Source organism: Pseudophryne corroboree, chromosome 8, assembly GCF_028390025.1.
Source record: "Pseudophryne corroboree isolate aPseCor3 chromosome 8, aPseCor3.hap2, whole genome shotgun sequence".
Lineage (NCBI taxonomy): Eukaryota > Metazoa > Chordata > Amphibia > Anura > Myobatrachidae > Pseudophryne > Pseudophryne corroboree.
This window is the reverse complement of record NC_086451.1, coordinates 217,936,374-217,952,903: the sequence shown is the minus strand read 5'-3', so window position 1 is coordinate 217,952,903 and position 16,530 is coordinate 217,936,374. Positions and strand designations below refer to the sequence as shown.

The window sequence follows — 16,530 nt, the reverse complement described above, 5'->3', positions numbered from 1 at the left end:
GAAGGTTAGCGAGGCTTTTTTATTTTTAGTGAAAAAAGCCTCCTCAACCTGCTCAGGTGTGGGATCATTAACATTTAACACATCCCTGATAGACTCTATCAACAACTGCACCCACTTTGCAAGAGATGCGGACCCCCGCAACAAATCCCCATCACCATCTGTAGTGTCAGAATCGGTGTCCGTGTCGTCTTGTGTGACATGCACAAGCGCACGTTTGTGGGGGCATATAGCAGGGCGTCCTGAGGTACCAGAATCGGGCCATACTGCCATAGAACTCTAATACCTGGGTTGCAGATTCATTACTTGCAAACCCTGTCAGAAATCTGAGAAATCCAAGATTTGATAGAGGAAAACCACTCTGGTTCCCTTGCTGGTATCTGTGCTAAACCAGTGCTATCCTGATTACATGGAATGGGATCATCCTGGGAAGATAAATCCTCTGCAGCATATGACACAGTGTCCCTGGACATAGCTAAAGGGGACCACCAAACACTCCACACACACACAGGTGGGGGCAGACAGAGTTTCCCACCCAAGAATTGCAAGAGACACACAGAGATCGGAGCCAACCCACAGTACAGTGCTTTCAGTAAAGGGAGACCCCTTATCAGCGCAGACTGTGTCCCTTAATAGGAGACACAGTAGTTTTACAGCCTCACCTCCCTTCTACAACCCCCTGGTACCGTATACTTTTGGAGCTGCTGTGGAGGGACCTGTTCTTCCATCCAGCGCTGTGCAGGCAGGAAAATGGCGCTGGAACGCTGCTGGGTCCGCTCTAAGGAGAAGCTCCGCCCCCCTTAATGGCGCTGTCTTCCTGCTCTTCAACAATTATACTGGCCTGAGAAGAAATGTGCTGGCTGAGATCCGCGGACCCCGACAGACTTGCTGACCAGTGTGGGGGTAAGCGCTGGCCCAGGGTGCCCCTCACAGCGCTGCACTATGTGCCTCTGAGTCTTCACAGGAACGCAGTTAGTACTGCGCTCCCTCCCCGTTGCTGCCATCTTCACACCGCCCCCCCGCTTGCTAGGGGGGGCGGGGTCTCACTCACCACTCTTCAGCTTCTGTAAGGGGTTGGCGGCATGCTGCTGGGGCGAGCGGTCCCCTGTGGCGAAGAACGATCCGACCCCTCTGGAGCTCAGTGTCCAGTCAGCGGCTCAGACCCCGCAGGGCGGACACTGCTCCCCCCCTTAGTCCCACGCTGCAGGCAGGCTGTAGCCAACAGCCTCCTGTAAAAAAAATAAACTCTAAACTAACTTCAACCAGAAAAGCTCAGTAGAGCTCCTCTAGCTGTGACCGGATCCTCCGAGCACATTTTCTAAACTGAGTCTGGTAGGAGGGGCATAGAGGGAGGAGCCAGCCCACACTCTCAAACTCTTAAAGTGCTAATGGCTCCTGGTGGACCCGTCTATAACCCATGGTACTAACCCCAGCATCCTCTAGAACGTAAGAGAAATCTGACCTGTGCCCTTGCACTGGTGGTCTAGTGGGGTCCCTGTACGGCCACAGTGTCCACGCCAGCGCGCACGGTCCATCTCCTAAAGACCGCGCCGGATCGAGATTTCAGCGGGTCCCGCCTGTGGGACCCTCTTACCTCCTCCCTTGGTGCAGCCACGCGATCCTGGAGAGCAGCGGTGAGTGTGTGTGACCTGATGGAGACCGGAGCCCTCCGCTGTAAGTACCTAACAACCAGGGCGCAGGAGTATACAGCGCCGTTGGGGGAGGTGATGGAGCTGCAGCATGAGATGTCAGAGTGACATCTAGTATTCAATACCTATGCTGCAGCCCTTGAAGTCTTCTATTTTTCAATATAAAAGCTCTTTTCAGGGCTGTTGGAGCAGCCCTCCGTTAGTGACCTGCTTGCAGGCACCAACTTACAAACTGAACTCCTGTGCATGGAGGCGGGGTTATAGAGGCGGCGGCGCTATGCATCTTGGGAACAGTCAAAGCTTTTAGCCTGTTGGTGCCTCGGATCAAGATCCTACTCTACACCACCAATGTTATTCCCTGTGGAATACAGTGTACCCCGCTGCAGAAAAGGAGGATGAACCTGCCACATCGTGTTGTGCTTAATTGGCAACTTTATACTAACTCTACAAAAAACAAACCCTAAAGCACCCAGTACACTATGGGGTCAATCCTATTAGATGCAAGTTACTCTAGCACTTTTCAGCAAATCTGAGCGGAAATCGGCAGCGAGGGCTGAGAGATGGAGTGCTGGAGTTGAAACGGCAAGTCGCGCCTAAATGGATTGACTCCTATGGGGTTTATTCAATAACTGTCGGAAGCTGCCGTCTTGTGGGAAAGACAGCAGCTTCCGACTGTTTTAGGTCGGAAGGGTTTCTGACCTATTCATTACGGTCCCGTTTTTTCAGACAGCGTGCATTGTCGGAAGCGGGGCCAAACCCGAAAAGTTTTAGCCCCGTTTTCCAACAATCTCAATCCGACTTTTAAAAAAAATCGGATTGAGATGAGTGAGCTGAGAGCAGGAGATGGGGGAGCAGAGGGGAGAGCACGAACCCAGCGGCAGCATCCACCCGGCTCCAGCAAGCGAGGTCCCACTTGCTGGAGTCGGGTGAACGCCGCCGTGAGCCTCCAGTTACGCTGCTGCAGCCGCTTCTCACCCCGTCTCCTCCTCCTCCGCTGCTGACTCCGCAGACATTTCTCCCATGGCAGCCGCTGACAGCCCCCCCCCCCCACCCCCCACCTGGCGTCGCTGACAGCTCCCCCCACCGCTGCTGACAGCGCACCCGGCAGCCGCTGATAGCAGCAGCAGGACAAGACACCGGGAGCAGCCAAATCCGACAGTCGGATTTGGCCGATCTTAGAATAAGTGTTGTCGGGTCCATTCCGACAACTGCATGTCGGAATGGACCCGACTCTTATTGAATATACCCTTATAAGTGACTGGGTGCAGCTGCATAATTAAGATATAGTTATGAAAGCCTGAGAATCTAAGTCTAAGTCACGCAAGTATCTCACTCCACATGACACAAAAAGGATAGGTGAATGAGGACACATGTATAAACTAGACCAGTAAGTCTCAAAGCCGTTTCATATACTTTATTACACTTTATTACAGTTAATGATGGTATGTCAAAATAAAAACAATTCTAACAGAGGAAACTACACAATGACACAATTTTTTTTTTCTTTACGTTTTCTGCAAAGTGCAATATTTTATAAAGAATCAAACAAACACTGACCAGTTGCTGTATCACTGAATAAAACAGAGATCTCAGCAATGCCTTACATTTGGTTTCTCTAATATATACAGTAATCATAATTACAGGTTTGCAACTCAGCTGTAATCAGATGTTCTCCCAGCTGCCTAAAGTCATGCCATAAAGGTGTTGTGGAAGGTGGGCACCCCTGCCACACACATCTGCCACACTGCTTGTAAACAATATGTTCTGCCTGGCAAATCCTTCTAAAAAAAAAAAAAGATTTCTCTTTACTTGAAGTGTCTTTTCTATTTGAACTGGTTGTCAATCAATGTTCCCTTCATTTTGGCTTTCTTCGCTTCCAATTCAGCCTGTGAAAAGAACAAGTGGAAAAATAAAACAAATTGTGCTTTAGAATAAACTTCTGGCATTATCAAAGGCCTCTATGGCCTTGCATGATTGGACAATGCTCCTCAGACACTATGCTGAAAATACCCCCATACACCAGTTATCTAATATCACTATACTGCACAGCTGTTAAAGGACATGTACATTTTTGCTACATAGGCTACATCAGTGTTTCCCAACCTCAGTCCACACTAAAGGGGGGTACTCACGAGAGAGATGTGTGCTGAACGATCTTAACACAGACCGCTCAGCACACATCTCTCACCCCGCTCAGCACAGCGCGATGTGCTGAGCGAGGGGGAAAGCCGACGGGGGGCCGCTCACTTCACACAACGGTGAAGTGAGCGACCCGCTAGATTGAGCCTGCATGCAGCTCAATCTAGCATCGGCGATAGCGATGCGCGGGGCCGCGCATCGCTATCGCTGGAGGGCATACACACGGCAGATCCGTGCTTAAAATCTAAGCAATCTAGCAAGATTGCTTAGATTTTAAGCACGGATCTCTCCGTGTGTACCCCCCCTTAAGGCTGGGTATACACTAGATGACCGGCAATCTTGCCAATGGTCAGGGCGGTTTTACCTTCGCCACAGATCAGGCAAGACAGCCGGTACACACTAGCCAATGTAATGAACGACTGAACGATCCATCGTTCAGTACTTCATTACACTGCATGGCACCACAAACAATATCTTCAGAATGAGCAGCATGTAGGGCCGACCTGAAGATGCGACGGACACCACCACGGGAGCAAGCATAGTGCGTACAACACTGGACGATTTGTCATTCCAATCCGTTGGAATCAGGTAAATCGTTCAAAATATCATCTAGTGCAGGGGTGGCCAGACTTTTGGAGTCGGCGATCTACTTTGAAAGCTGAAAAGCTTTTGTGATCTACCTAGGTGGGATAATGGGGCGTGAAATAACAAAAAGTGGGCGTGGTATAACAAACAAGTGGGCGTGGTATTACAAAAAAAGGGACGCAGCCTTGCTGCACAGAGTGTAATGACTGTCTCGCACGAAATAACACATTGCCCCAAGGTAAAAACCTCAAACACATATGCCCCCACAGTGCCAGATATGCCCCCACAGTCCAGATACAGATATGACCCCACAGTGCCATGTGTCCACAGTGCCAGATACAGATATGCCCCCACAGTGCTAGATATGCCCCCACAGTGCCAGATACAGATATGCCCCCACAGTGCTAGATTTGCCCCCACAGTGCCAGATACAGATATGCCCCCACAGTGCCACATATGACCCAACAGTGCCACATATGACCCCACAGTGCCACATATGCCCCCACAGTGCCACATATGCCCCCACAGTGCCATGCGCCCACAGTGCCAGATATGCCCCCACAGTACCAGATACAGATATACCCCCACAGTGCCAGATACAGATATGCCCCCACAGTGCCAGATACAGATATGCCCCCACAGTGCCAGATACAGATATGCCCCCACAGTGCCAGATACAGATATGCCCCCACAGTGCAATGTGCCCACAGTGGCAGATATGCCCCCACAGTGCCAGATATGACCCCACAGTGCTAGATACAGATATGACCCCACAGTGCCAGATACAGATAGGGACGCAGCCTTGCTGCACAGAGTGTAATGACTGTCTTGCACGAAATAACACATTGGCCCCCACAGGTAAAAACCTCAAACACATATGCCCCCACAGTGCCAGATACACATATGCCCCCACAGTGCCATGTGCCCACAGTGCCAGATATGCCCCCACAGTGCCAGATACAGATATGACCCCACAGTGCCATGTGTCCACAGTGCCATATACAGATATGCCCCCACAGTGCCATGTGCCCACAGTGCTAGATTTGCCCCCACAGTTCCAGATACAGATATGCCCCAACAGTGCCACATATGACCCAACAGTGGCACATATGCCCCCACAGTGCCACATATGCCCCCACAGTGTCAGATATCACCCCACAGTGCCATATGCCCACAGTGCTAGATTTGCGCCCACAGTGCCAGATACAAATATACCCCCACAGTGCCAGATACAGATATGCCCCCACAGTGCCAGATACAGATGTAATACCCTGAAGCTATTGCACCATGGAGATCCCCTTGTGATTTTTTTTTTTGTTTACATTGTGGAACTACAAGTCCCAGAGTAGATTGTGGGCTGAACTTTATGTGACCCTGTCAGCTTGGGACAGGGATTTTGCCGCCAATTCTCTGGTCCTGTCACTTCTTACCCAGCAACATAAAAAGTCTGGGAAACATGTCCCCAGCTGATTGGGTCCCCTGGGTTGTAGGGCAGAGTGACCAGGAGGTAGTCTGTTGCTGGGGCCCCGGGAGCCAGTCATCATAGAGGAGAGGGGAGGTGGAGGAGCACCAGGACCCTTAAAAGAAGCCTCACAGCACAGGAGAAAGAGACCTGGAGGAATGGGAATATGTACCTGGGGAAGTGGAGCCATGTAGTGTCCAGAGCCTGAAGACTGGAGTATGCAGCGCTGGGAGGATCGCTGCCAGAGGAGCCCTGGAGGAATGGGAAGATTACCTGGGGAAGGTGTCGCCATGTAGCCCCAGGAGCCGCCTGCCAGTGTGTGAGGACCGTCTGCGCAGAGAAGAAGCCGAGGGGAGAACCAGCGACCGGAGCACCAGTGCCAGAAGAATGCCGGAGACCCTGCCTGAGGAGAAGAGCTGGCCGCGTCAGTGCCAGCGGGGATGGAGTGCGGAGAAGAGCCGCCACTGCTGAGAGACTGGAGCGCTGGGCCGGAGGAACCGCAGCCCGTCCAGCAGAGCAGTGATGACATCCGTCCCCTGGATTCCAAGGAGCGGCAGATGAGAAGCGCGCAGGCACCGCGAAGGACGACCCCGGGAAGAAGACCCCAGCGAGGACCCCTGGCGGCTGGAGTACGGCGAGGACCCGAGAAGACCCCAGCGTAGAGATGACGGCGCGGACCGGAGTCTGCTGCACAAGAGGAGTGAAGACCCGGAGACGGCGCGGCGGCAGCTGAAGAGGAGAAGACCGGACCGGAGACTGAGGAGGGAGACTCCAGACAGCCACGCTGAAGATGCGGAGGATCGGAGGTGGCAGAAGCGCCGCAGCAGGTGGTGAGACCCTGATCGCCCTTCCGCTGCCATACTCTGCCCCTGTTGTGCCCTCCGCTGCAAAAACTCTGCTAATAGGGGACACAGTATTTGAAAAAGGGTGTAGACACCCCTAAGATCCCCTGTGTCCGATATTTAACCCCTTCCGCTGCATAAACTCTGCAATTGGGAACATCTTATGTAATAAAAGGGGTGTGCTCCCCTCATGATAGTACCCCCGCAAAGTTTAGATAATTAGGGGTTGCTCTCCCCTCATTTGTATGTGCCCGGCTTAACCCCTTCTGCTGCAAAGACTCTGTAATCTGGGGGCAATATATTGTATTCCAGGGGAAGAGGCTCCCCACTAGTGCTGTGCCCCGCATATTTGTTTTGGAATGTTGTAAAAGGGGGTAGACTGCCCTTATATATTTGTGAATGCATTTATCTGCTATTAAGGAATGCTGGTACTGATAGTTCTTTTTATGCAAGCTCCGCCCAGCAGTGTGAAAGCTAATGTTAATGCATTTATCTGCTATTAAGGAATGCTGGTACTGATAGTTCTTTTTATGCAAGCTCCGCCCAGCAGTGTGAAAGCTAATGTTAATGCATTTATCTGCTATTAAGGATTGCTGATACTGATAGTTCTTTTATGCAAGCTCCGCCCAGCAGTGTGAAAGTTAATGTTAAAGCATTTATCCGCTATTAAGGATTGCTGATACTGATAGTTTTTTTATGCAAGCTCCGCCCAGCAGTGTAAAAGCTAATGTTAATGCATTTATCTGCTATTAAGGAATGCTGGTACTGATAGTTCTTTTTATGCAAGCTCTGCCCAGCAGTGTAAAAGCTAATGTTAATGCATTTGTCTGCTATTAAGGAATGCTGGTACTGATAGTTCTTTTTATGCAAGCTCCGCCCAGCAGTGTGAAAGCTAATGTTAATGCATTTATCTGCTATTAAGGAATGCTGGTACTGATAGTTCTTTTTATGCAAGCTCCGCCCAGCAGTGTGAAAGCTAATGTTAATGCATTTATCTGCTATTAAGGATTGCTGATACTGATAGTTCTTTTATGCAAGCTCCGCCCAGCAGTGTGAAAGTTAATGTTAAAGCATTTATCCGCTATTAAGGATTGCTGATACTGATAGTTTTTTTATGCAAGCTCCGCCCAGCAGTGTAAAAGCTAATGTTAATGCATTTATCTGCTATTAAGGAATGCTGGTACTGATAGTTCTTTTTATGCAAGCTCTGCCCAGCAGTGTAAAAGCTAATGTTAATGCATTTGTCTGCTATTAAGGAATGCTGGTACTGATAGTTCTTTTTATGCAAGCTCCGCCCAGCAGTGTGAAAGCTAATGTTAATGCATTTATCTGCTATTAAGGAATGCTGGTACTGATAGTTCTTTTTATGCAAGCTCCGCCCAGCAGTGTGAAAGCTAATGTTAATGCATTTATCTGCTATTAAGGAATGCTGGTACTGATAGTTCTTTTTTTTTATGCAAGCTCCGCCCAGCAGTGTGAAAGCTAATGTTAATGCATTTATCTGCTATTAAGGAATGCTGGTACTGATAGTTTTTTTTTTATGCAAGCTCCGCCCAGCAGTGTGAAAGCTAATGTTAATGCATTTATCTGCTATTAAGGAATGCTGGTACTGATAGTTCTTTTATTGCAAGCTCCGCCCAGCAGTGTGAAAGCTAATGTTAATGCATTTATCTGCTATTAAGGAATGCTGGTACTGATAGTTCTTTTTATGCAAGCTCCGCCCAGCAGTGTAAAAGCTAAGGTTAAAGCATTTATGCGCTATTAAGGATTGCTGATACTGATAGTTTTTTTTATGCAAGCTCCGCCCAGCAGTGTAAAAGCTAATGTTAATGCATTTATCTGCTATTAAGGAATGCTGGTACTGATAGTTCTTTTATTGCAAGCTCCGCCCAGCAGTGTGAAAGCTAATGTTAATGCATTTATCTGCTATTAAGGAATGCTGGTACTGATAGTTCTTTTTTTTATGCAAGCTCCGCCCAGCAGTGTGAAAGCTAATGTTAATGCATTTATCTGCTATTAAGGAATGCTGGTACTGATAGTTCTTTTTATGCAAGCTCCGCCCAGCAGTGTGAAAGCTAATGTTAATGCATTTATCTGCTATTAAGGAATGCTGGTACTGATAGTTCTTTTTATGCAAGCTCCGCCCAGCAGTGTGAAAGCTAATGTTAATGCATTTATCCGCTACTAAGGAACGCTGGTTACCTGAGACTGTCGTTTAATAGCCATAACCAGCCTGCTTTAATCGTGCACAAGTTCCTGCTTACCTGCTACCTGTATTGCTGACGCTGGTTACCTGAGACTGTTGTTTAGTAGCCATAACCAGCCTGCTTTAATTGTGCACAAGTTCCTGCTTACCTGCTACCTGTATTGCTAACGCTGGTTACCTGAGACTGTCGTTTAATAGCCATAACCAGCCTGCTTTAATCGTGCACAAGTTCCTGCTTACCTGCTACCTGTATTGCTAACGCTGGTTACCTGAGACTGTTGTTTAGTAGCCATAACCAGCCTGCTTTAATTGTGCACAAGTTACCTGCTTACCTGCTACTTGTATTGCTAACGCTGGTTACCTGAGACTGTCGTTTAATAGCCATAACCAGCCTGCTTTAATCGTGCACAAGTTCCTGCTTACCTGCTACCTGTATTGCTGACGCTGGTTACCTGAGACTGTCATTTAATAGCCATAACCAGCCTGCTTTAATCGTGCACAAGTTCCTGCTTACCTGCTACCTGTATTGCTGACGCTGGTTACCTGAGACTGTCGTTTAATAGCCATAACCAGCCTGCTTTAATCATGCACAAGTTCCTGCTTACCTGCTACCTGTATTGCTGACGCTGGTTACCTGAGACTATTATTTAGAAGCCATAACCAGCCTGCTTCAATTGTGCACCAGTTACTTGCTTACCTGCTACCTGTATTGCTAACGCTGGTTACCTGAGACTGTTATTTAGAAGCCATAACCAGCCTGCTTCAATTGTGCGCCAGTTTCCTGTTTACCTGCCACTTGTAAATTTTGTTAGGATAATAAAATGGAGTTGGATACTGTATTATGTTTGTGTTGTCATTGTGTCTGAGAGGTAAAGCAGGTCTGCCGCTCTGATCACCCGAACCTGATTCACACTAGCACCCCACAATTTAGTTCAAGTTTTCGGCACCGTAAATGTCATGTGTTTGTTTGTGGGTGGACATTACATAAATATGCCCCCACAGTGCAATGTGCCCACAGTGCCAGATATGCCCCCACAGTGCCAGATATGACCCCACAGTGCTAGATACAGATATGACCCCACAGTGCCAGATACAGATAGGGACGCAGCCTTGCTGCACAGAGTGTAATGACTGTCTCGCACGAAATAACACATTGGCCCCCACAGGTAAAAACCTCAAACACATATGCCCCCACAGTGCCAGATACACATGCCCCCACAGTGCCAGATATGCCCCCACAGAGCCAGATACAGATATGACCCCACAGTGCCATGTGTCCACAGTGCCATATACAGATATGCCCCCACAGTGCCATGTGCCCACAGTGCTAGATTTGCCCCCACAGTGCCAGATACAGATATGCCCCCACAGTGCCACATATGACCCAACAGTGCCACATATGCCCCCACAGTGCCACATATGCCCCCACAGTGTCAGATATCACCACACAGTGCCATATGCCCACAGTGCTAGATTTGCGCCCACAGTGCCAGATACAGATATACCCCCACAGTGCCAGATACAGATATGCCCCCACAGTGCCAGATACAGATATGCCCCCACAGTGCCATGTGCCCACAGTGCTAGATTTGCCCCCACAGTGCCAGATACAGATATGCCCCCACAGTGCCACATATGCCCCGACAGTGCTGCTCACCGCTGTGTAGAGAGCGCAGCGCGTGCTTCTCCTGCCTGCCGCCCTGCCTCTCAGTCTGGTCTCCGGCGGTAACGGCAGCGTGTATATCTCAAATCAGGCGCCGGTCCGCGAGCTCTCATTGGCTAACGAACCGGCGCCTGATTTGAGCTATACACTCCGCCGTCACTGGCGGAGACCAGACTGAGGGGCAAGGCGGTAGGCAGGAGAAGCGCGCGCTGCGCACTCCTCGCCTCGGGTGGATGGGCGGCGGATCGCGATCGACTGGTCGCATGTCCGCGATCGACCAGTCGATCGCGATCGACTGTTTGGCCACCCCTGATCTAGTGTGTACCCAGCTTTACTGTTCAGGCTTTACAGTTAGCCATACCTGAGCACAGGTGACTTAAGGTGTACATCAGTTATTTTGATTTAAGTATCTGTGCTCAAGCATGGATTTCCATAAAACCTGCACTGTTAGTGTGCCTTGATGACAGAAGTTAGGTACTTGGATAAATGGAAGAATTAAACATTAGAAAATTACAACGTTTACTGTAAAGGATGGCAATGTAATAATGAAACATTTTAAAAAGAGGAAACCAGAAAATGCAGAATTATTAGAATGAACTGTACCACAGAGCTGTTCAGTGTTCTGAGTTTAGAAAAGTTTGTAAGAAATACCCGAGGTCTAAATGTTCTAAGAGAAAGAATCAAACCTAGAGTATAAATAAATCCTGATATGTAATTATGGGTGACATTTACTAAGCAGTGATAAGAGCGGAGAAGTGAGCCAGTGGAGAAGTTGACCCATTAACCAATCAGCAGCTCTGTATCATTTTATAGTATGCAAATTATAGATTTTACTTCAGTGCTGATTGGTTGCCATGGGCAACTTCTCCACTGGCTCACTTCTCCGCTCTTATCACTGCTTAGTAAATGTCCCCCTTAATACCATGAAGACCGGCCCTGGTGCAATACAATGACAGTCAGAGCTTGACAAATTCTTCTATAATCTAGGAGCCATGATGAAAGTGTAGGAGCCAGACCTCCGTCAACCCCACACCCCACTCCAAAAAAAACCCTGAATCCCCCACATTACTGAGCAGTCTCCTCCCATATCCCAGGCAAACCAACCCCCACGGCCACAGAACTAAGGGAGTACCCGAAGGCAAACCACCCCACTGCAGTCACCCCCTGGGCAAACAAACCCCCTGCCCTGTGGTCACATCACTACTCCCTCCGAAGCTGCAATCCCCGGCCATGCATATACCCTTTTATCTGAGAGCTCTATGCAGCTGGAGTTTGGAGACAGCAGACCGGGCGGGCTAGGACGGACAGGCACAACAGCCAGCGCAGGCCCAGACGGACATGGCCACCGCAATACAGGCATACACACCAATATCCGCTGAGGCTGGCGAGGATCTGCTTGCTAACTTCCTGCATAATCTAGTAGCCAGGCAGCAAAATCTAGAGGCCATGGCGACCGGGCACCTGGAATTTGTCGAGCCCTGATGACAGTTATGCCATTTGTGTAAGTGTGCATGAAAACGCAAATTCCTAGTAATGCAAATGGAAGCAGCACATAATATAAGTATTTTGTCACTAGTACCAGTATAATGGTGACACACAGGCCAATCCCCCCACAATAAGATGACTTTTCATTTAATAATAGAGACCATGGGCGATACAGCACAAACAGAACATCATCTTTCCACAGCTATTCTAAACAAACATGAGAATATACGCAACAGATTTGGATGGAACCCTCTGTTCACACGAATGGTACAGATCTCAATTGCAAATCATATGGGAGCCTAGACATATCCCGGGATATCTCACCATTAGTTTGTAAATCCCTGGTATGAAGTGTTTCTCTGGCTCTCACATGCCAGATTGCCAGAGAAACACTTCATACCAGTGATTTACAACCTAATGGTGAGATATCAATTGCAATTGAGATCTGCACCATTGGTGTGAATGTTTGGAAGATAAAGGAAAGCTTTTTCAGTGTTGAGACATGGAGGCAGATGTACTAACCTGGAGACGGCATAAGGAAGTGATAAACCAGTGATAAGTGCAAGGTGATAAACGCACCAGCCTGTCAGAGCCCAACTGTTAATTTACATAGTGGAGCTGATTGGCTGGTGCGTTTATCACCTTGCACTTATCACTGGTTTATCACTTCCTTATGACTTCTCCAGGTTAATACATCTGCCCCACTGTTTTTAAGAAACTACTGTATTTTTTCATGGAATAAATTGTGTGTGATAAACTTCCCCAATTCCCTCGTTTTGTGCTTAATACCGAGAAAAACAAACATCAGAGAGAATTGTGGAAGGGGCCCAAAGTGATAAAGAAACAGCTTCGTGTATAAACAACTCATTAACAAGTGAGCATTCATGTGAGCACCAATCCGTATTGAATTTACCTGTGAGTGCTTGGTCACCCAGATGTTCTGTGATTGAGTTTGACACGTCAAGAAAGAAACTTTGATAGGTGTGATAATGCGTGTGTGAATGTAAGCATACATGTGAGTAGGAATCACTGTATCATCACAAGGGTGACCCTATACGGATTAGAATACCACGTCCTGTTTTTTTGAGGAGTTCTGCAGACTCACTATAGCCGATTGAGAGATTAATAGCAGAAAACAGGATTTTAATACCTACCGGTAAATCCTTTTCTCCTAGTCCGTAGAGGATGCTGGGGTCCACTTCAGTACCATGGGGTATAGACTGTTCCGCAGGAGCCATGGGCACTTTAAGACTTTTTCAGAGTGTGAACTGTACTGAGGTCTGGAGGAGGGGCATAGAGGGAGGAGCCCTCCCTCTATGCCCCTCCTCCAGACCTCAGTATAGGAACTGTGCCCAGGGGGATGGACATTTCGAGAAAAGGATTTACTTTTAAGTTAAGGGTGAGATTCATACCAGCTCACACTTCAACCATGCCGCACACATGGCATTCAACAAAACACATGCCAACGGGCATGTACATTACAGCAACCATGCTGCAACAATTTTAACAAAATAACCACTGCAGGTAAAGCACGCACTGGGCTGGGTGCCCAGCATCCTCTACGGACTAGGAGAAAAGGATTTACCGGTAGGTATTAAAATCCTGTTTTCTCATACGTCCTAGAGGATGCTGGGGTCCACTTCAGTACCATGGGGTTATACCAAAGCTCCAGTACGGGCGGGAGAGTGCGGATGACCCTGCAGCACAGATTGACCAAACTCTAGGTCCACATCAGCCACGGTGTCAAACTTGTAAAACTTGGCAAACGTGTTTGCCCCTGACCAAGTAGCTGCTCGGCAAAGTTGTAATGCCGAGACCCCCCCGGGCAGCCGCCCAGGATGAGCCCACCTTTCTAGTAGAATGGGCAGTCACCGAATTCGGTATCGGTAATCCTGCCGTAGAATGAGTGTGCTGATTCGTACCTCTGATCCAGCGTGCAATAGTCTGCTTAGAAGCAGGACACCCAAACTTGTTGGGAGCATACAGGACAAACAGAGCCTCTGTTTTCCGTAAGCGAGCCGTTCTTGCGACATGGATTTTCAAAGCCCTGACCACATCCAGAGACTTTGAAGCAGCGATGGTGTCAGTAGCCACTGGCACAGCAATAGGCTGATTTATATGGAAAGAGGAAACCACCTTTGGAAGAAATTGTGGACGAGTCCTTAACTCAGCCCTATCTTCATGGAAAACCAAGTAAGGGTTTTTGTGGGACAAGGCCCCTAACTCAGACACCCTTCTTGCGGATGCTAAGGCCAACAGCATGACCACTTTCCAAGTGAGAAATTTGAACTCTCTCTCCTGGAGAGGTTCAAATCAATCCGATTGAAGGAATCGCAACACCACGTTGAGATCCCATGGTGCCACAGGAGGCACAAATGGAGGTTGGATGTGTAACACCCCTTTCACGAATGTCTGAACTTCTGGAAGGGAGGCCAGTTGTTTCTGAAAGACAAACGGACAAGGACGAAATCTGGACCTTGATTGAACCCAATCGTAGGCCCGCATCCACACCCGCCTGGAGAAAACGTCCTAACTGAAACTCTTCCGTTGGAGTCTTCTTGGTTTCACACCAAGACACATATCTTCTCCAAATACGGTGGTAATGTTTAGACGTTACCCCTTTCCTGGCCTGAATAAGAGTGGGAATGACTTCTTTGGGAATACCCTTTCGGGCTAGGATTCGGCTTTCAAAAGCCATGCCGTCAAACGTAGCCGCAGTAAGTCTTGATACACGCACGGCCCCTGCTGCAGCAGGTCCTCGCGAAGAGGAAGAGGCCGAGGATCTTCTAAGAGCAACTCCTGAAGATCTGGATACCAAGCCCTCCTTGGCCAGTCTGGGACAATGAGGATCGCTCGAACTCCTGTTCTTCTTATGAGTTTGAGAACTTTTGGTATCAGTGGAAGTGGAGGGAAGACATATACCGACCGAAACACCCACTGGGTCAGCAGTGCATCCACTGCTATTGCTTAAGGGTCTCTCGACCTGGAACAATATCTCTGAAGCTTCTTGTTGCGACGAGACGCCATCATGTCTATTTGAGGAATTCCCCAAAGACCTGTCAACACTGCGAAGACTTCTTGGTGGAGGCCCCATTTTCCTGGATGGAGATCGTGTCTGCTGAGGAAGTCTGCTTCCCAGTTGTCCACTCCCGGAATGAAAATTGCCGACAGAGCTTTTGCATGTCTTTCTCCCCAGAGGAGGATCTTTGACACCTCTGCCAATGCCGCTGTGCTTATCGTTCCGCCCTGACGGTTTGTGTATGTGACTGCTGTTACATTGTCCGACTGGATCTGTACGGGTTGATCTCGAAGAAGATGCACCGCTTGTAGAAGGCCGTTGTAAATGGCTCACAACTCCAGAACGTTTATGTGAAGACAAGTTTCTTGACTTGATCATCTTCCTTAGAAGCTCTCCCCCTGTGTGACTGCTCCCCAGCCTCGGAGACTTGCATCCGTGGTCACCAGGATCCAGTCTTGAATCCCGAACCTGCGTCCATCTAGGAAGTGAGAACTGTGTAGCAACCACAGGAGCGAAATTCTGGCTTTGGATGACAGCATTATCCTCTGATGCATGTGTAGATGGGATCCGGACCACTTGTCCAATAGGTCCCACTGGAACACTCTGGCATGGAATCAGCCAAACTGTATGGCCTCATAGGCCACTACCATCTTTCCCAACAACCGAATGCATTGATGAATCGACACCTTTGTTGGTTTCAGAATTTGTTTGACCACTCTCTGGATTTCCAGAGCCTTTTCTACTGGAAGAAATAATAAGAATTTACTTACCGATAATTCTATTTCTCGTAGTCCGTAGTGGATGCTGGGGACTCCGTAAGGACCATGGGGAATAGCGGCTCCGCAGGAGACTGGGCACATCTAAAGAAAGCTTTAGGACTATCTGGTGTGCACTGGCTCCTCCCCCTATGACCCTCCTCCAAGCCTCAGTTAGGATACTGTGCCCGGACGAGCGTACACAATAAGGAAGGATTTTGAATCCCGGGTAAGACTCATACCAGCCACACCAATCACACTGTACAACTTGTGATCTGAACCCAGTTAACAGCATGATAACAGAGGAGCCTCTAGAAAAGATGGCTCACTACAGCAATAACCCGATTTTTTGGTAACAATAACTATGTACCGGTATTGCAGACAATCCGCACTTGGGATGGGCGCCCAGCATCCACTACGGACTACGAGAAATAGAATTATCGGTAAGTAAATTCTTATTTTCTCTAACGTCCTAAGTGGATGCTGGGGACTCCGTAAGGACCATGGGGATTATACCAAAGCTCCCAAACGGGCGGGAGAGTGCGGATGACTCTGCAGCACCAATTGAGAGAACTCCAGGTCCTCCTCAGCCAGGGTATCAATTTTGTAGAATTTTACAAACGTATTTGCTCCTGACCAAGTAGCTGCTCGGCAAAGTTGTAAAGCCGAGACCCCTCGGGCAGCCGCCCAAGATGAGCCCATCTTCCTTGTGGAGTGGGCATTTACAG

The 16,530-nt window shown here is 48.6% G+C and overlaps 1 protein-coding gene across 2 annotated transcripts in view; it reads right to left on the bottom strand.

Annotated features, from left to right (window-relative positions):
* Positions 1–3,045: 3,045 nt before the first annotated feature.
* Positions 3,046–16,530, bottom strand: part of STEEP1 (STING1 ER exit protein 1) — a 260,016-nt gene continuing 246,531 nt past the window's right edge. For both annotated transcript variants that reach the window (XM_063935619.1, XM_063935620.1), the window contains exon 7: positions 3,046–3,532. In XM_063935619.1, the coding sequence (XP_063791689.1) occupies positions 3,470–3,532 (63 nt within the window). In that variant the 3' untranslated portion in view covers positions 3,046–3,469. The remainder of the gene's footprint in view (positions 3,533–16,530) is intronic.